At 43.1% G+C, this 20,435-nt stretch overlaps 1 protein-coding gene across 2 annotated transcripts in view; it reads left to right on the top strand.

The window, feature by feature from the left end:
• TMEM263 (transmembrane protein 263) overlaps nt 1-3,560 on the top strand; it is a 40,456-nt gene extending 36,896 nt beyond the window's left edge. For both annotated transcript variants that reach the window (XM_040345207.1, XM_040345206.1), the window contains one exon: nt 1,991-3,560. In XM_040345207.1, the coding sequence (XP_040201141.1) occupies nt 1,991-2,271 (281 nt within the window). In that variant the 3' untranslated portion in view covers nt 2,272-3,560. The remainder of the gene's footprint in view (nt 1-1,990) is intronic.
• Nucleotides 3,561-20,435: the final 16,875 nt, after the last annotated feature.

The raw sequence follows: 20,435 nt of genomic DNA, 5'->3' as shown, positions 1-20,435 counted from the left end.
TAAGAGACCTATAGTTACATGTATTCCTCATGTTTTGGGGGGTCTCTTTGACCTAGTACGTCGTGGTCCGCTCTAGGCGGACCATGTCGTTCCCTATGTCCCTGTCAGGGGCCTTGTGCCCTGGGGGATCAGGGAGAGGTCCTTCCCCCTTCGAGGAGTGGACAAAGCACACTCTTGAAGTGATTGTAAAGGGTTGTTTGTTTTTTTTATAAAAAAAACATCCCTATACTTGCCTGCTCTGGGGTGCCGCAGCGCTGCTCCTGGCTCCCCCCCTTCATCGGGAGCCCCCACGAAGAGCCAATTTCCCTGGGGGCCCCCGTGCGGGCAATCTCGCGAGTTTCGCTGCTGCGTCTATTGGCAGACAGCAGGACTCGGCCCCACCCCCTGCGTCACTAGATTTAATTGCCAGCAGCAGGAGCCAATGCTATCAATCCTATTCAGTGAGGATGGAGACGGCGGCTGGAGTCGCTGGGCTTGTGCACATCACTGAAATGGATGGGCTCAGGTAAAAAGAGGGGGCTGCCGTAGCACAGAAGAATTTTTACCTTCATGCATAAAACCATATAATAAGGCTTGCCTATAGCTACCCCAGCTATCTCCTAAACCTACAAGATTTAGGAGATATCCCCCTGTATTTGCATGTGCTGGTGTCATCGGCACTGAAGCAATGGCACGTTTGGCTCCGACAATCACCGCGCCAGAGCCTGTGATACCCGGAAGTAACTCTGGGAGCGATGTCGCCTGAGTGGTGTATGAGGACTGCTGCGGGGGCTTCGATCTAAGGTAAGTAATTCATAATGAGCTAGTATGTAGGAGGTATGGTTTTTTTATTTATTTTTTATATTATCATCGTGAGTTTACAACCACTTTAAAGCGGAGCTCTGCTGTAAAAAAAAATATTAAAAGCCAGCAGCTACAAATACTGCAGCTGCACTTACCTGTCCTGGAGTCCAGCGACGTCTGCAGCAGAAGACGAGCATCGCTCGTCTATCTGCTGCCTCCACCGCCATCCTCGGTGAGGGAATCGGGAAGTGAAGTGCTTCGGCTTCACTGCCCGATTCCCTACGGAGGACTCCCGGAAGTGGGTGCAAATACTTGTATTTGACAGGTGTGTTCAAATAATTCAATTAATTGTTCAATTAATGTTTTTTTTCTAGTTTCATCTTTCAGTAACACTGCAGATTCAAAGAAAAGTGCGTGTTCATGTGATTGTAGATCGCCCTAAAAATGTCTGCAATCCATGACGCACGTGTATAATTTGAGAAGGGGGTTGGGGGAGGAGCAGGGTGAAGGTCAGATTTAGGGATTATTGGATCCCTACATTTTCTTTACTTTGCTTTGATCCTTGTTGCATGCTTAGTTATTTGCAGAGGATACCTGTTTTGCCTGAAATGAGGATTACATTTTCTCTTCCTGAAGCAGCCTTCATAGTCACCACTAGAGGGAGACGAGATGCATGTTGCTCATTTATTCCTTCGCTCAGTCCATAGATTGTCTTCCCTTTTAGCTCGCTCTGGTGGTGACTGCAGCTACTGCAGAAACGTATGGAAAGTCAGTAATGTGGAAAAACAGTCACGGCTGATCACACAGCTTCCACTTCCTTTTTAGAAGAGACAGTAACTATTTGAAAATATCACAACATCAAATCTGTGTATTTGCGCAGTAACTGACTGATATAAGGAATATGGGTACTGCCATTGCAAGCTGCCTGAAAATGCAGAATTTCTGATTAAATTAAAACCCCCAGTGCTACTTATCTCTATACTTGTTTATGGTCAGCAACTTGGCTAACATTAAAGTCAAAGCATCAGCATGACAGTTGGGGAATCTGCTTTTTCAAAATAAGTCGACAATGGCAATTGCCATCTGATATTCATGGCAGATTCTCTTTAAACTTGCTTTTGGTTTTAGCCATATGTTTTTAAATCTTCAACTGAGCAGCAGAGAAATTGAGCCTGTGCTAATAACATATATTTTTAATTTCTTCCAGAAACCGTCAAGGACCACCCTCAGCAACAACCTGGCATGATCTCTCGTGTAACAGGGGGCATATTCAGCATCACCAAAGGAGCAGTTGGTGCCACCATCGGTGGCGTGGCTTGGATCGGAGGCAAAAGCTATGAGGTGACCAAAACAGCCGTCACATCGGTACCTAGTATAGGAGTTGGCATTGTGAAAGGCGGCGTGTCGGTGGTCACTGGTAGCGTGGCTGCCGTGGGATCAGCGGTCTCCAATAAAGTCTCCGGGAAAAAGAAGGACAAATCTGACTGAGCCAATCATCTTATTTCTAGAGGACTGTCCCAGCCGCAATTTGGTGTCTACCGAAGAGTCAAGCCAACGCCACATAAGACACTTGTTATTGTAGCACCGGTGCGGTTAATCGAGCAAGTGGAAGGGAGCGCAGCAGTCATGTTGTAGTGAACACAGACTATAACCCCGTTCACTGACACTGCGTTTCAAATGTTACATTTATATTACACCAAATCATGTTTGTTTCGTTCACAAAAATGTTTTGAATATTTTTTTTTTTCTGGAAACATTGACATCCACAAAGCCATTTGTTTAGAGGACTTTACATTAAGAAAACATTTTTTTCTTTTTCTTTTTTTTTCTTTTTTTTTTGTGTGTGTTTTTGCTTATGTTATGGAAAGCCACAGTACATAGTTGTGTTCTAGTTAGCTGTTAGGATTTTTTTTTTTTTGTTTCTGCTAGGCCGATGGAGCAATACCGTAATGTATCGATCCATTGAAAATATCCTACATGGTTTACCAAGTTCAGTGCAATTGTATTGGTAGATGGTGGAATAGAAAATTTGCTATGGTAAAAATAGAGGTGGAACTCTTATAGGAGCCCTCTTTGTTTTATGTCCAAGAATTTCAAAACGCTGTTCTCCCTCATATGTTTGTTTCACAATATATGTAATATTTTGTGCTAGATCCGTGCCAGTGTTTTTACGTATCTTTCCATTATTGGCTTGCATCACATCCACAGATGAAGTCTTTCAATGAGACCTGTCGGGACAAATGCATGAGCTCAGTCAGTGTCTCACTAAGCTAGGATCAGAATGACGGCCTTAGAATTTGCACCTACAAAAATGAATCCTCATTGGCAGCTTCCATATTTCTATCCCGACAAGCTCTCCCTTCAATCTGTAACTCTGGTTAATTGTAAAACCTGTATTAGACTGTTATACGGGCCACTACTTACTAAATCTGCTTAAAGTGTGTATTGCCAACCCCGTCCCCTCTGCAGTGTTGGGCAAGGGGGACGGGGTGCACTATCCAACATTACAGCTAGCTTCACAGGGCATCTACCAAGATGGGGCAAAGTGTGTAATGTATTTTGTGGGAACTGAATACTGTTCAGGTAAAAAAATGTTGTCCCACTGGGGATTTTTCCCTTCACTTCCTATACTAGAGATACAAGTGAGGAGGAAAGCTCTGTTTTAAATGAGAAATTCCCATCTAAGACACTTGTCACCAGAACATTTGAGCCCACTGGAAGGTTTACCTCTCTTGCTCTGGTGACAACTCAAAAAAGAAAAGTTTTCTTTCCCATTACTTTCTGTCTACTTCTGTGGCCATCAGTACAAATAGAGGGAATATTAACCCTTCCCTCCTCTACCAAAAAAAGTTTGCTTTTACGTATACTTTTTAAAAAAAATAATTATTTCAGCATGCATCATGCTTGTGTATCCTCCATGTTTAAACCCCCCCTTTTTTTTGTGATCTGTATCTAGCCTTTAATTTGTGTCCAAAGCCATGCTCCTTGGTATATGCCTGAATTGGGTTGTAGCTTAACCCCTTTTTTACCTCCTTGAATGCCATAATGCTGGGCTCCACAAACCCTGGGCGCCAGTTCGCAGTTGCGACTTGAATTAGCAACCTGGCGCGGCACAGTTGGGATACCCTGTCTCTGTGCGGCCTTCTGCAGTCCTATTCTTCTTTCTGGAATCTGGCACCCTCTTGTGGTGACTGTTGGTATGACAGGACAACCAGCAATGCTAATGGAGCTTCCGTGCCTGTTTTTATTGCTTGCCCATCTCCTTCCCTTAGAACCCCCAAACATTAGATATATTTTTTAGTCTAACATCCTAGAGAATAAAATGGCGATCGTTGCAATACTTTCTGTCACACCGTATTTGCACAGTGATCTTGCAATCGCACTTTTTTGGGGGGAAAATACACCTTTTTTAATTAAAAAAAATAAGACACCAGTAAAGTTGGCCCAATTTTATTTTTTATATTGTGAAAGATAATGTTACGCCAAGTAAATTGATACCCAACATGTCGCGCTTCAATTTTGCGTCCGCTCGTGGAATGGTGTCAAAACGTTTACTTTTTAAAATCTCCATAGGCGATGTTTAAAAAATTCTACAGGTTGCATGTTTTGAGTTGGAGGAGGTCTAGGACTAAAATGATTGATCTCGCTCTACCAATCGTGGCGATGCCTCACATGTGTGGTTTGAACACTGCTTTCATATGTGGGTGCTACTCACATATACGTTCGCTTCTGCACGTGAGCTTAACAGGAGGCGGTACGTTCCTGGCTCCTAACTTTTTTTTTTAGCTGGCTCCTAGATTCCAAGCAAATTTGTCAAGCCCTGCCATAATGCATTATCAGTAAGGGGATACTGCTCCTCGCCCTATTCCTCAGTTTACCAGTCTGTGTAACCACTCCCATTTGAAATTTCAGCCAAAGTGCTGGGGATGAGAGTAGCTTAATAAAGATAAGCATTACAAGTGGTTATATGTAGCAGTTTGCCCAACACATTTGTCACATAGAGTATGTATAGCCCAAACTTCTATTTTGGATGGAGTGGGGAAGGTTTAAAATCCCTGTCGGTAAGAATGCACCAAGACCGATTACTGATACTTTTTTTTTTTTTTCCTCTCAAGTACTCGCTGGTACCTATTGCCAATACCTATTTTTTTAGTGTAATGTGACAGATTTTTTTTTAATTTCTTTTTTTTAGATGTTTTGAATCTCATCCGATTCTCATAACATAACTAAAATCAATTTCTATGGACCTGATTCACATATGTGTGGGCTGGCCAGAGTGCGATTAAAAAAAAAAAAAAAAGCCCTGTACAATTTTTAGCCCGATTTCAGGTGCCATTTCCAATGTCCTACACTTTAACAATTTGCACTTGAATTGCACCTGAACCACTAAACAAAATTGTACCCGACTCTTTTTTACAAATCGAACTGCAAGCCAGCCCTATATATACACACCCACACCCAGGGTTAGGCGGCGGTTACAATCTGCGGCCCTGCAGGTAATCGGTTTTAGTATCGGAGCATTTGTACGAGTGCTCATGCAAATGCTTAGTACTGGTATCGGTGCAATGCTACCTGGCAGATTTTACTGCTGTCTGGACTAATGAAAACCTAGAGAGCTTTCCCCTCACATACGCTACTGCTGACAACCGTTTCAACAGATGAGAAGCAAGTGAAATTATATAACGCAAAAAAAAAAAAAAAAAAATCTTTAGTAGAGTAGGGGGAACGAACCCCTGTCGCATTTGTCTTTCTGTTTTGGATGTTGCTGTGTGTTTTTTTTTTTTCCCACTTGTCTGGAGTTTTACCTTTATTGTTATTGGTGGGAAAAATAGAAACCAAATGGATCTCAACTCCACTCCATCATTTTCATCTTGTTAGTGCCTTATAGAAAACCCTCAGGTACACTGCACAAATGCTAATTACATTAAGTATAGCATGCTGTATAAAACTTTTTTTTTTTTTTTTTTAAAGGGTTAGTCCGCCAAACCAGGTATTTCAGTTTTTGGTTTATGACAGGAAGTGCAATCAACCAGCCAGTTCCTTCAACCCTCTAGGTCGGGTCTTTGTACCAGAGGTCTACCCCCTTATTCGGCCTATTTTTAGCTTGAGTTATCTGTTGCGCTTGGTTAACGTGTGGTCGCACATTTATTGTGAATGGTTTGCCAATACAGATTACTTTTTTGGCAAACCGTAGGACACCACAACACACATTTACTGTACAGTGCATTGGGGGACCAATCATAATGCCAATGCATTGCACATAGAGCAGGTGCATTGCCATACGTTGTGCATTTACAGTGCATGTTGCCACAACTCACAAGTGTAAATGCACTATCAAGGAAACCTACCAAGGAGGTATTGAGGTTTCTGTCGCCAACCTCTTTCTAAAAATATTAGTTGCTGGTCTAATACGATGATCCAATGGCTTTTGGGTCTTTGGTCATTGACTCAGAATAAGTATTAGTATATGTCCAGCTAAAACTTTTTTTTTTGGGGGTTGTTGTTCGAACTTTTGTTGGGTCTTGCTGGCATTTGGGGCTCCATTAGAGAGCTCCCTCTTGTTTCCTGCCACAGCAACACAGGTTTCACTGTACAGGAAGTGAGGGGGGGAAAAAATCCAACAGCTAATAAAAAAATATAAAAAAATAAAAATTATTTTTCTGGCTGGACATGTACTTTGAGTGTTCTGGCTTTGCATGCTTGTTTTCAGTAACTGGAATTTTTAGAAGGAATTTAAAAATGGCACCCGGTTTCTTTCCTAGAACTCTTGGAAGATGTATGTAAAATTTTAGATCGGCAGAATGCATCTATTTCTGAAATACCAGTTTTTAGGGGGCTGACCTTTCCCCATCTTCTAGCTTTGGTCCTTGTATTGATACATGACTGACACTCCTACTGTTCTGCTGAATTAGGTGCAGTTGAACAGACTTTTTTTTTTTTCCCTTTTTGAAGGTCCTAAAAGTGGTAGCGGCCATATTTTTTTTTTTTATACATTGCAAGATGCTTATTTTCTATATATATATATATATATATATATATATATATATATATATATATATATAAGGGTATCATTATTTGCTGTGTTTTACTAGAGCATGCTAAGCAGGGCCACTGTGCAAAATTGTTGTGCTAAACTCAATGACTGGCTTTTATCTTCGGACTCCCCACCCTTTGTATTTTTAATATACCTTTTCAGATATGTACTGAAGTAGTCGCCCACTTGAACTGTGAATTGTGGTGAGGTAAAAAAAATAAACTTTGTGCCTATATGCATTTGTATTGGGATGTTTCTAAGCATTTCAAAATATACAGTGATTACTGAAGCTTGATCAAAACTATTACCGCACAGTACTATTTTTAGTCTTTCATTGTAAGTGGAACTATAAAATCACAAATGTGATGAAGGGTGTGCATACTAGTAGTACCCCCTGTAAATACCTGTTGACCATGCCAGTATAACCATTGGATAGGTGCTTCCTTTGATGGCATGGCATCGCCCACCCTTGCTGCTGAAACAGTTTTGGATGTTGGTATCCCTATCGGTGAAAAGCAATGGGTCATGTCTGACCAGGTCTATCAGATTAGAGTTTGCTGGGCAGTGTGGTCAAACCTTCATTCCTTTTTGACTGTACAGTCATATTTTGACACACTGCAACTGCTGTAACAGGTAAATGAGGGCTATTAGCTGTGGATTTGGACCCTATGCTATTACTGGGACTTTAACTTAAAGTGGTTGTGGAGGGTTAAGGTTTGTTCCCTTAAGACCCCGTCGGACTGAGGTGGTTTTCAGGCATTTTAGCGCTAGAAATAGCCTCTAAATAGTGCCTGTAAACCATCATCTCTCATTCATTTCAGTGTGTATTTTCACACTGGGGCGACGCGCTTGTGGGACGTTCGGAAAAGTTGTGCAAGCAGCATCTTTGGGGCGATTTGGGAGCTCTGTATAGTTATACAGTGCTCCCAAAATGCCCTGCCCATTGAAATTAATTGCAAAGCACCTGAAAAACAATTCGAAAGCGCCACTATCCGGTTTAAGTGCTGCTTAAAACGTGCATAACGAATGCCGCTTTGGCACTGCCGTGGCCCCCCGTGTAAAAGATGTCTAATGCATTCAGTTAAAAAAAAAAAAATGCCTATGATTTCCCCCCCAAATACTTAGCGGGGCCGGATCTGGATACAGCTATGGGCCTAATACTCAATGACTCCTGCTGCTGTCCATCAAATCCAGTGAGGAAGGGGTATTGCCAAGCTGCGCTTTGTGCGTCAGACGCACGCAGCTCAGCTTGAGCCCACATGCGTGCCTTCATTAAAAGCGGTTTCACATAGGGCACTTAGAGAAGAGGAGGAGACGGGAGCGATGGCAGGGGGACCCTACAAGAGAAGGTTTGGGGCCGCTCTGTGCAAACCATTTCACAGAGCAGGTAAGCAGAGTGTGTGTGTATGTATGTGTGTGTGTTTTTTATATATATATATATATATATATATATATATATATATATATATATATATATATATATATATATATATATATATATATATATATATATATATATATATATATATATATATATATATATATATATATATATATATATGATTTTCAATCGCTTCAATGCATCATTTCAGCTTGCAAGTCTCGGTTTACACCAGTGCAATTTGTTGCCTGACAATGTGCAATAAAAGGAATCCCATTATCTATGGAATGAGCTCATGCCTATGCAAACATGCGTCCATGTGACTTGGCAACAGGTGCAGGAGTCTCTTTGCTTTGTTTTTGCATCCATAGACTTTAGCCACCTCAAGACCCCCTTACTGCCCAGGCCATTTGTCAGATTTCAGCACAGTCGCACTTGAACTTATGACGATTATGCAGTCATGTAACACTGTACCCAAATTTTTATTTTTATCATCCTTTGATACAAAGAGCTAGGGATGCACCGAAATTTCGCCTGTCGAAGAAAAAAAAAAAAAGCTAAAAATGGGGCGGGTCCTGGGTGGTATCCGCCCCTGATGCTGCCCATTTTACTGTGTGCCCCCCCAAGTTAAGTACTGTACAACCTAACAATGGCCACCGACCGGCACTGCGAGTATCTGCCAGCTGAATGACTCGCTGTTGACTGTCTGGTGACGGCCGCCGCTGTTGTTTATGGGACTTGAAGTCTGGCAGCGGCTGTGTGCTCAAGCTCCCTGCTTCCGGGGGTGGAGTCAGTCTGAGGAGAGCAGCGCAGCCAGCAACTCCCGACACCGCGGTCGGATATTTTGCCGGCCTCTGCCTGGACACGGTGGAAACACCACATGGCGTGGCTGGCCTGGGCGCACTGCTGATAGTACAGTTACAATGCTGTGGAGTACATGTGACCCCAGGAGCAACATCACCATGACCCACCCCCCAGGACAGGAGGAAGCCGTGCAAGGAGATGAAGGAAGAGAGGACCTGTCCTGTCGCTTTTGAGTCTGCCAAGCAAACTGGGGAGAGAGACCCTGACACTCCCACAGGATCAATCATCATATCGATCTCCCCCCCATACACCTAATTTACCTTGCCCATGGCCTGTGATTCCTGCTGGGAGCTGCCCATGGCCTACAGGCAAGTAGGACCCACAAGCCATGGTCAGCTCCCAGCAGCTTTGTGAATGGGCGGCTGCCTCCTGGGATACACACAGTTCCCAGAAGGCAACGTGCCCCATTCACCAGAAGACACCGCGATGGAGCAAGAAGATGACTGCGATGGAGGAAGAGGCAGAAGAGCTATTTCCGCATATCAACAGCCCTTTCTGGTGAGTATAACATTTTTTTTCAATTTTTATTTTTTGGGGGATTTTAGGGGGAAAAAAAAAACAGGGTGGAACTCCACTTTAACCCATCAGCAGGACCGGTATCTGCCTCTTTTGTGCAAGGGGAAACAGGATGAGCACTGCCAGAGCCCTACAAAATGACCTCCAGCAGGCCACTGGTGTGAATGTCTGACCAAACAATCAGAAACAGACTTCATGGGGGTGGCCTGAGGCTCACTGCCGGACACTGTGGAGCTTGATTGGCATTTTCCATTGAACACCAGAATTGGCAGGTCTGCCACTGGTGCCCCATGCTTTTCACAGATGAGAGCAGGTTCACCCTGACCATATGTGACAGGCGTGAAAGGGTCTGGAGAAGCCGCAGAGAACTTTTATGTTGCCAGTAACATTGTTCAGCATGACCGGTTTGGTGGTGGGTCAGTGAGGGTCTGGGGAGGCATATCCATGGAGAGACGCACAGACCTCTACAGGCTACACAATGGCACCCTGACTGCCATTAGGTATCGAGATGAAACCTTTGGACCCATTGTCAGACCCTACGCTGGTGCAGTGGGTCCTGGGTTCTTCCTGGTGCACGACATTGCCCGGCTTCATGTGACAAAAGCATGCAGCCAGTTCCTGGAGGATGAAGAAATTGATACCATTGAATGGCCCCCACGCTCACCTGACCTAAGTCCAAAAGAAAACCTCTGGGACATTATGTTTCGGTGCATCCGGTGCCGCCAGGTTGCACCTCAGTCTGTTTAGGAGCTCAGTGATGCTCTGGTCCAGATCTGGGAGGAAATACCCCAGGACACCATCCGTCGTCTCATTAGGAGCATACCCTGATGTTGTCAGGCATGCATACAAGCACTTGGGGCCATACAAACTACTAAGGACCATTTTGAATTGTTACAATGAAATTTCAGCAAAATGGACTAGCTTGCTGCATAATATTTTTACTTTGATTTTCAGGATGTCTTTGATAATTTTCATTTCCATCAAATGATGTGCTATACTTTCATTCCTAACACATTACTCAGTCCATATCAGTGTAGATATCCAGCATGAGATTTTTGCCCGTTGAGATCTGATATGTTTTCAAAGTGTTCCTTTAATTTTTTTGAGCAGTGTATATAAATTTGCGTTTTTATGGTTGGTTGGCTTTTGTGCCCCCCCCCCCCCTAAATATGAAAGCTGGAGACTCCACTGCCACCCATTATGGTGGTGTCGTTCTGGAGCGCTTGTCCTTACTCTCTCCCCTTCCTCACCGCAATCTCCATGTGTCACGGAGCTTAACTACACCACAGTAACAATGTCCCGCCTCCTGTGACAGACTGCACACTGATCCAATGGTGGGACATTGAATCACTGTGATGTGTTACAGCAGGCGGGACATTGTTACAGCGACCTGGGCAATTCAAATACAGCTCCGTGACACACAGAGATCACACGAAGATGCAGGCAGGCTGCATGACGGGCACTGGTAGCCTGCTGGGCACTGGTGATAGCATAGGCAGGCTGCATGACAGGCAGTGGTAGGCTGCTGGGCACTGGCGAGGCTGCTTTGATCTCCTGTACCATGTCCGCAGTCTCTGACCATCTCCTGTACCATGTCCGCAGTCTCTGACCAGCTCCTGCACCATGTCCCCAGTCTCTGACCATCTCCTGCACCCAGTCTCTGGCCCTCTCCTGTACCATGTCCGCAGTCTCTGACCATCTCCTGTACCATGTCCCCAGTCTCCTGTATAAAAATATTTTTTGAAAAAGTTTTTCGGTTTTGGTTTCTGGCCTAGTGTATTTTTCATTTACGGTATCGGTTTTAATCACCACTTTATGCTTAAAATATTTAACATTTAAAATAAAACCCAAGTCTTTTCTTCGTTTCTGTTTTAAAATTTAACAAATTATCTTCATAAATTTAGGCCAAAATTTACAATCTCAAATTGGAAAAATGTTGGGATGCTGTGACAAATCTACATTATGGGCCCTTTCACATGGGCGATTTAACCACTTCAGCCCTGGAAGGATTAACCCCCTTCCTGACCAGACCATTTTTTGCGATTCTGTACTGAGTCACTTTGGCTGACAATTGCGCGGTTGTGCGAAGTTGTACCCAAACAAAATTGGAGCTTTCTTTTGGTGGTTTTTGATCACCTCTACGGTTTTCATTTTTTGCGCTATAAACAAACAAATGCGCCAATTTTGAGAAAAAAAAAGCAATATTTTTTGCTATAATAAATATTGCCAAATTATATATATATATATATATATATATATATATATATATATATATATATATATATATATATATATATATATATATATATATATATATATAAAAATAATTTATTCCACAGTTTAGGCCAATATGTATTCTTCATATTTTTGGTTAAAAAAAGTGTAAATTGATTGATTGGTTTTCGCAATAGTTATAGCATCTACAAAATAGGGGATAGATTTATGGCATTTTTATTATTTATTTTTTACTAGTAATGGTGGCAATTTTTTTTTTTTTTTAATCGGACTGTGACATTATGGCGGACACTTGACACTATTTTTGGACCATTGTTATTTATACAGCAATCAGAGCTACAAATAGCCACTGATTACTGTATAAATGACACTGGCAGGGAAGTGGTTAAACACTAGGGGTCGATCAAGGAGTTAATTGTGTCCTAGGGAGTGATTCTAACTGTGGGGGGGTGGGCTCACTACAACATAACAGATCACTGCTCCCAATGACAGGGAGCAGTGATGAGGCAGCTGGGTGTAAACGAACAGTGAAGTCTGTTTACTCCCGACTGCCCATAGAGCATGAGAGAGGTTTTGTGTCTTGTCTGCTTGGCATAAACTGAGCCGACACTGACCTGTCAACCTCCCTGCTTAACTCTGATCAGCAGGGGATCAGCTCGGTCCAATGCTGTATCTGTCCCCCGGTGTCTCTGCACTGAGAACCGAGCCATCGAACACCGCCGATGGCTCGGTTCTCTTGGCTCCCCAAAGAGGAAAGCTGCTGACTGTCAATCAGCAGCTCTGCTCCTCCACGCTCGTTGGAATTCAGAGCTGTGGGGGGGGGGGGGGGGGCGGGGAGCGTCCGTCTCAGCAACTCGCTGAGACTGCCATTAGTCCAGGCACCTGGCAGATCCAAACTTCTGAAGTTGGGATGACGCAGTGCCTGGACTGATCTTGGTGATGTCAGCAGAGAACGGACTTCAGACCGCTCTCTGCTGAAAATGGGTCACAGGAGTGCAAAACGAATTGCACTCTTGTGACCCTTAAGAGAAGCTCGGGCTGGGCTTCTCCTTTAAGGGGGCATCTGATCAACATGTATAAATACATGAGGGGTCCATATAGTGAACTTGGTGTTGAGTTATTCACTTTCACATCATCACAGAGGACAAGGGGGCACTCTTTATGTCTAGAGGAACATTTTTAAAGATTTTATCTCCAAATATGGAAAGGCTTCTTCACAGTAAAAGCTGTGAAAATGTGGAATAGACTCCCTCAAGAGCTGGTTCTGGCCAGCTCAGTAGATTGCTTTAAAAAAGGCTCAGACTCTTTCCTAAGTGTATATAATATAACTGGATACTAGTATTTATATGTAGTTGATCCAGTGAATATCCGATTGCTTCTTGCACAATCAGGAAGGTTTTTTCCCCCCTGATGGAGCAAATTGGATCCAGTGTTGCCAACCTACCAGATTGAAATTTACTGGCACGACACCCAAAATTTACTGGCACAGCCACGTTTTTACTGGCATTTCACAAAAGTTACTAAATTAAATTTTTAGGTGCAAATTTCAGTTTTTATTCTACAAACAAGTACGCTAGGCAAATAGCAATGTGATTTAAGGTAGATATTAAAGTTAAAAAAACATATATTTGTTATTTTCAACATAATAAGGGCACATTTTTTAGTCACACCCTGTCTCCATCCCCCTCTGCGGTGCCTCCAATTTCCCCCTGCCTCCAATTTCCCCCTGCCTCCAATTTCCCCCTGCCTCCAATCTCCCCCAGGCCCCCTGCCTCCAATTGTCCCCTGCCTCCATCCCCCTCTGCGGTGCCACCAACAACCCCTGTCTCCATCCCCCACCCTCTGCGCTGCCACCATCCCCCTCTGCAGTACCTCCAATGCCCCCTGCCTCTATCCCTCTCTGTGGTGCCACCGCAGCCACCATCACCGCCTGCCTCCAATCTCCATGCACATTTCCAAGCCGAACCGATCTCGGCTATTTTTACTGGCACATTCTCGCAACCACGGACATTTACGATCGGTGGGAAAAAGTGCCCGTTTTTAAGAACTGTCCTAAAAAATACAGATGGTTGGCAACACTGATCGGATCATACTTTGCTGTTTTTTTTTTTGCCTTCCTCTGGATCAACTGTGGGTATAGGATTGTGTATATATGATTTGTATTTTTCCTCCCCTTTTATTGGTTGAACTCGATGGACTTGTGTCTTTTTTCAACCAGGCTAACTATGTAATGCAGGGGAAGCAAACCAAACCAACTATAGTCTTCTTGCTGGTCTATGAATGATGATACGGCAAGCAGAAAGGGAGGACCTACCAACTCAACACAAGGAGAGCTCTAGGGTATCTGGTAATAATGGATCAAATACACCCTAAATTCAAGGAAACTTGCAATGAGGCTGCTGCTGCTCAGCATTCTTTTTGAAAATGTTGCAAGTCGTTGACCTTCTTCCTACCACACTATAGGTCGCAGACCTGGAATAAGTCAAAGATTCTTGAGCAAGGATTCCTGATTTTCTTCTGTCATCTCATCCCTGTATCTGAATCTTTTTTTTTTTAACATGAAACAGGCATGAAAAGAAAGCTCAGCACTTGGTTGAAATCTGCACACTCGAATTGGGACTCTAATCTCTTCAAAGATAGTGTCCTGGATTACCTGTTCTGGTCTGGAATGCTGTATCTGGTCTAATGTCGCCAGGCACATTTCTTCTATATGTCTTAAGCAGCCACTAAGCCTTGGATACAAATTTATCTTGTGTGGAAAGAGAAATTGAACTGCTGTAGACTTGGGTCAAAATGTAACGAGCACAATTTTTATACCATTTGGAAGCAATTATGCCTCTGCCTGTCTTTTCCCTTATTATATGCATTTTTGGATCTACAGTATATGTGAATATAGGTGGCTTCATAAATGTAAGATGGCTTACTCTGGCCTATTTTCAAATCAATAGTGCACACTGAACAGTTCTGGCAAACCAGCTTTACTTCACTTGGACCAGTTTGCAGTGATCGATTCTCTTCCAACAATGGAAAAGTAACAATAGGCCCCTCCCCCCAGAAAGAACATGCTCCCCATTCAGGAATAGTGGAAGCTTTACCTTTTGTGATTCCATGTGGACAACATTTTTAACTTGCAGGGTGCTAAGAGATGAACATTTCTAATCTATGTGATGCCATTAGAGACAGATTTTGACCTTGGCCCTTCTGTGTCAGAGTCATTGCATCTCATTCAGACTGTTCCACTTTTCTTTTATGCCCCCTCCCTTTCAATGTGTGACACTAATCTCTAGTTTAAAAAATGTTTTGTATATATATATTTCTTAATTGAAAAAGGAACTGTAATTCTAAAAATTCTCTTATGCCTTGTACACACGATTGGAATTTCCGATGAAAAAAGTCAGACGGAATTTTTTCATCGGATATTCCGACTGTGTGTATGCCCCGTCAGATTTTTTCCATTGGAAATTCCGACACACTTAGAAAGAGAACATGTTCTCTTTTTTTTTCTGATAAAAAAAATATTTATCGCAAATTCCGATCACCGGTGTGGAACTCTGACGGAGAAAAAAACACGCATGCTTAGAATCAAGTCGACGCATGCTCCTAAGCATTTTTGGACGGTCGGAATTTGGTGTGAAAGTGTGTATGCAAGACAGCTTGAACGGAATTCCGTCAGAGTTTATCCAGATGGAAATTCCGATTGTGTGTGTATGGGGCATTAGCCTCCTTCAAATTTTTTCTTTTTCTGCTTCGTTCTCCATGGTCTCTCTGTATGTAGGAGGAACATAGCCACACATTCTTGCTCATCCACAAGATGGACAAGGGACTATGGTCTATGGAATTTGTAGTATGCATAGAGCAGTGCAAAAGAACAGTAATAAATAGTTTAATGAAAAATAGACCATTATTATCAACTTGGTCTTGTCTGTTTTGCAGACTTCTTCCTTTGAACCTTGTCGATCCTTGCGTGCAAGGTGGACTTTTTGGTGACCATTACTTCGACTCACAGGGTCTCGGTCTCAAAGTTGGCTGCAAGGAACTTTTTATGGTTCTTCACCAGGATAATGTGTTGTTGAGGCCTTGGTCCTCTTACTTTATATTGTGTTGCCATCCTTTTGTCCTAATCCTAACCATTCTAATGAAAGGTGCTTTGGATGATGTTCACAACAAGGGTGACAACACCGTAGCACAATTGGGGGACAGTTATCAACAAGAAGTGCCTGAACAAGGACCCTCATGATTATATCACCAGGAATTCTTTTATAAAAAAAAAATGAGATTTTAAAGATTAGGTTTTGAGCCACTCCATTGAGGTTGTGACTTTGTACAGTATTTCCTTAGTGATGTTCCCCTCTGGGAGGTGCCACTATGTTTTTAGTGAGCTAGTAAATTCTAGTAAATTCCACTTTGCTGAATCACCAAAACAGCAGCTTTTCCATTAATCGTTTATCTGTGTTTGTTGTTTTATATGACCAAGACAGCAGCCAAATTTGCTTAGTGCAAAAGTATTTAAAAAGCAGTTTCCGTGAAGGATTTTCTCTTCTCCATTACATAATTTTTCCTGTCATTCAACATTGTGTATTGTAGAATGAGGACACACACAAACTATATTGAGGCAGAGACTTCAAACATGATCATTTAAAAGTGAATCTCCAATAATTGTTTGCCTAATCTTAGGTAGCTCCTGGAAAGTTTAGAATATGGGTGACCATACATCTGCGGTTTCAAGATCAAGTCTGTCCCCGGTTATGTCCCTGGATTGGATTTGAACAGGGGCTGGGGCAATTTCAAAGACAGTCAGTGCAGAATTAATAAAAAAAAAAAAAAATTAATTACACACCCCATCTCCGCCGCTCCAACTAGCTTAGGGGGGTGTATTTTTTTACAGTATCTGTGCCCCCTTCTGATGATCATGTACTGGTCGGAGTGAAGGGAATATTTCTTCAGTTTCGGGTGCATGCCCATCCAGCTCCGCTTGCATGTTCTTCTGCCTTGGCTCAAGTCCCGCCCACCCACCTGCCTGCTTATCTTCTCGCCTTCCCTGGCAGAGTGATCTTCCTCTGCTCCCCACCCAGTACTAGCCAGGGACCGGAGAGTAAGACTTGACAGGCTGTGAGGCGGGCTGCAGTGGCGGCGATGGGCAGAGAGTCGCTGATTGCCGCCATTACTAGTAAAAAAAATATGTCCCCAGATTTCATTTAAAAAATCTGCTAACCTTAGTTTAGAACCAACTTTTTCATATTTTATTGCTGTCTGTAATTTTGTTCGGGAAATTAACGAATACTGAATATCTAGAAAGTGAAAGGAAATCTAGTTTTAGAGCTTTCACCAGAACTGGAGTAGAGGGAAATTCTACCAAACGGTGGGATTTTATTCTGGGAAAATTTCCTCTCACTTCCTGACTTGGAATTGAAGGAAAATCTCACCATTGCAGACACAGACAGGCATTCCCACTCTATTTAAAACCAAAAAGAAAAAAACTTTTTTTTTTTTTTTTTAATTATCAGAGCACCCTACTCCTAATCTTATAATCACCTGTCCCCGATCAAGAAAGATATTGCCAACTAAATCACCCAACCTCTTGGAAAAATATTCTTCGTTGGGCCCACAATCCTATTCATTGCTTTGGAATTATATCTCCATTGAAATGAATGGGAATGGGAGTGCATGCATGGGCTTGGCTGGGAAGATTTTGACAAGTGGTCAGTTGATCTAGTTCGCACTAGGTCCTGAACAGGTGAGTACAGGACTCGGAGATTGCAGAGGCTGTTCTTATATACAAGTGCAACAGCATCAGAGATGCAGTGCAAGCAGGGACAGCAATAAGAACCCCCAAAAAATGGAGTAGGTAAATTTAGTTCTGTCTAACTGTACCTGGGGGAGCCGCTTTTAGGCAAATATAGTGTTGTTCACTTTAATCAGTGGAGCTGAGTTGATTATTCCATAACTCCCAACTGTCCCTGATTTGGAACAAAGATCCTCTATCCCTCTTTCCTTCTCATATGTCCCTCATTTTGGTCTGATCTATATAGTTGTCTATAAAATGCACTATTTGTACATTTCAAAAGCCATTTTTTTTGTATAATTCTTCTTTAAGGGGGTGTGGCCTATGCCTGCATACTTTTGCTAATAGGTGTCCCTCATTCCCATCACAAAAAGTTGTGAGGTATGATTATTCTGGTCTGTTCAGTGTTTTACATGCTGCAGATTTGATTGCTCTTTGCTTTTTGGAGAACTGTGGATTTTTAGAACATAGGTGTGCAGCAAGGCAAATGGGCAGCGTAAATATTTATACAGCGCTGGACAATTTTTGGAAGGGTGGCCCAGATGGCTGCTGGGAGTCTGTATAAATACTCTGAGACACTGAGCTTCCTGGTCTCTTCCTGTAGGAGTAGATCACAGCCAGAGGAGGGCCGCTTGCCCCCCTTTTGGTTATCCTGCCATGTACTTGGTTGCTGAAAGCTGACTAAGGCGCTGTCGTCTGAAGATCTAGTCTGGTATCACAGGCAAAGGGTGTTGCATGAATGTTGGAACCAACTTTCCAAGGACATTTTGTGAGTACAGACTGCTGTGAGAGATCTTAAATATTCTGGGTTGCTGCCACCTCTTTGCTGCTAGAGAGTCAGCTATGTGTGTGCAAAGGGCAAAGGGGACATCGGCTGGTGTTCTGAAGAGCTTGTATGCAGTGTTAGCCAGACTAGTGTGGTTGTCCAGATTAGGGGAGAGAAGGGGTTAACTCTCCTGTCTTTTTCCTGCTCACATTCATGGGCATTTGGAGTCCAGCCTTCTGTCTTGTGAGATATAAAAAGGCAGAGGTATTGGTTCTCAAGGGTGATGGGGGTTAGCAGGACAAAGAACAGGAACCTGACAAGACATGCTGAGAGATGTAGTCCCTCTTTAGAACACTGACCTTTGGAGTACACCCAGCCATGAACTTCTTTTGTTGAGTTGTGCCAGCCACGGACTTCACCCACAAGGACTTTACCTACAAGGACTTTACCTATGCAGATACCCTGGGGCAGCTACTGCAGCTTCTTTCCCGTCAGGCCAAAAATCAAAGCGGGAAATCCGTTCGTCTGTATGGCTTTCCGACGGGCAGAAGACCGTGCATACTCAGGAGTATGAGATGGGAGTGCTCTTTCTGGTAAAACTAGCATTCGTAATGAAGATAGCACATTCATCACGCTGCAAATTTATGCATCGTTTAATGCAGCGCATGAAAAGCGTGAATCGTCTCTCACCAAACTTTTATTAACGTGAGGATCAGCAAAAGCAGCCCAAAGGGTGGCGCCGTTGGAATGGAACTTCCCCTTTATAGTGCCGTCGTACGTGTTGTACGTCACACACTTTGGACGGGCGGACTTTTGGTCTGAGCGTGTGTATGCAAGGCAGCCAGAGAGGAATTCTGTGGGGAAAACCGTTGGATTTTTATCCGATGGAAAAAAACGCACGTGTTACTAGGCATTAGCGTTAGATAGGGAAAGGACATTCTGCCATGTTACATTTATAATGCTGCACTTTAAATAATTTTTAGTAAAGCACAAAGCCTGGTCTGAAGTTACTCAAGGAGTGCACATTGGGTCCTGGCGCATACACACAAGGCTCTGAGTCTACCACCGCACATAAAAGGTTTTAGTAACATCACAGCAACAAAACAGTTCCCTCATTTAGAAGTCGATTTTTGGGAGTGGATTAGCGTTATGGTCTGATCACTGGGTATAAAGAAGCAAGAGTTAAGTGAGCATGTATGAGGTCCATGCTATGTGCTTGGCGGGACCCTATTCTGTTACCAGGAGTGAGGTAGTAGAGGTAGGCTTACTGGTGGAGTGGGCATTGCTCTGGGTGTCCCTCCTAATGCAACACAAGCACCTGTAGGGTACGGGACACTATTATTGAAAGAACTTTACATGACACTGCACACAACTGTCTCATCTTTGCATTAAAGGACTGCCTTAATGTTTAACTTACACATGACCGCAGCCATTGTCTGGTCCCAGTACTGATGAGTACCCCTTTGGGCAAGGTGTAATCCCAGTGTCAGAGCAACTGACTCTTCTGGCACCAGGCATAGTCGGGGGTAGGTGTCCCGTGTAACCCACACTTTGCGCCAAACGAGTTAATGGGAAAACCTGCCAAACCCAACCTTACCCTACACTTGGTCTATCTAGTTCTCTGAGAAGGGACTTTGCTCTGATTGCTCAACGTAGGAGACTTTTGTGCCTTTAGCTACTACTACAAAGCCAAGTCCACAGTCTGCTTTTGCAAAGACTTTTGCTTCAGTTCTACAGAAGGAAGTTTACTGTCCTCATTTTGTACACAGTTATCTTTGGCGTATCCCACTAAGGCTAGATCTAGCCTGTCTGATTTGGTATGCAGTAAAAAAATGTCAGAAGAGGATGCACGGTCGGTAGGCATGTGCAATTCGTTTCGTTCCGAATCGAAATTCGGACAAATTTTTAATTATTCGGACATTCGGATGCATACGAATTCCCGAATTGTAATATTAACGAATTTACCAAATCCGAACGAACATTTTCGAATCGAAAACCCGCGGATGAAATTCGATCGAACATCGAAAACAACTTCTATTCGTATTGAATTCGAAAACAAATTCTATTTGAATCG

Source organism: Rana temporaria, chromosome 3 (assembly GCF_905171775.1).
Source record: "Rana temporaria chromosome 3, aRanTem1.1, whole genome shotgun sequence".
Lineage (NCBI taxonomy): Eukaryota > Metazoa > Chordata > Amphibia > Anura > Ranidae > Rana > Rana temporaria.
Note: the sequence above shows the minus strand (reverse complement) of the source record. Positions and strands in the feature narration are given on the sequence as shown.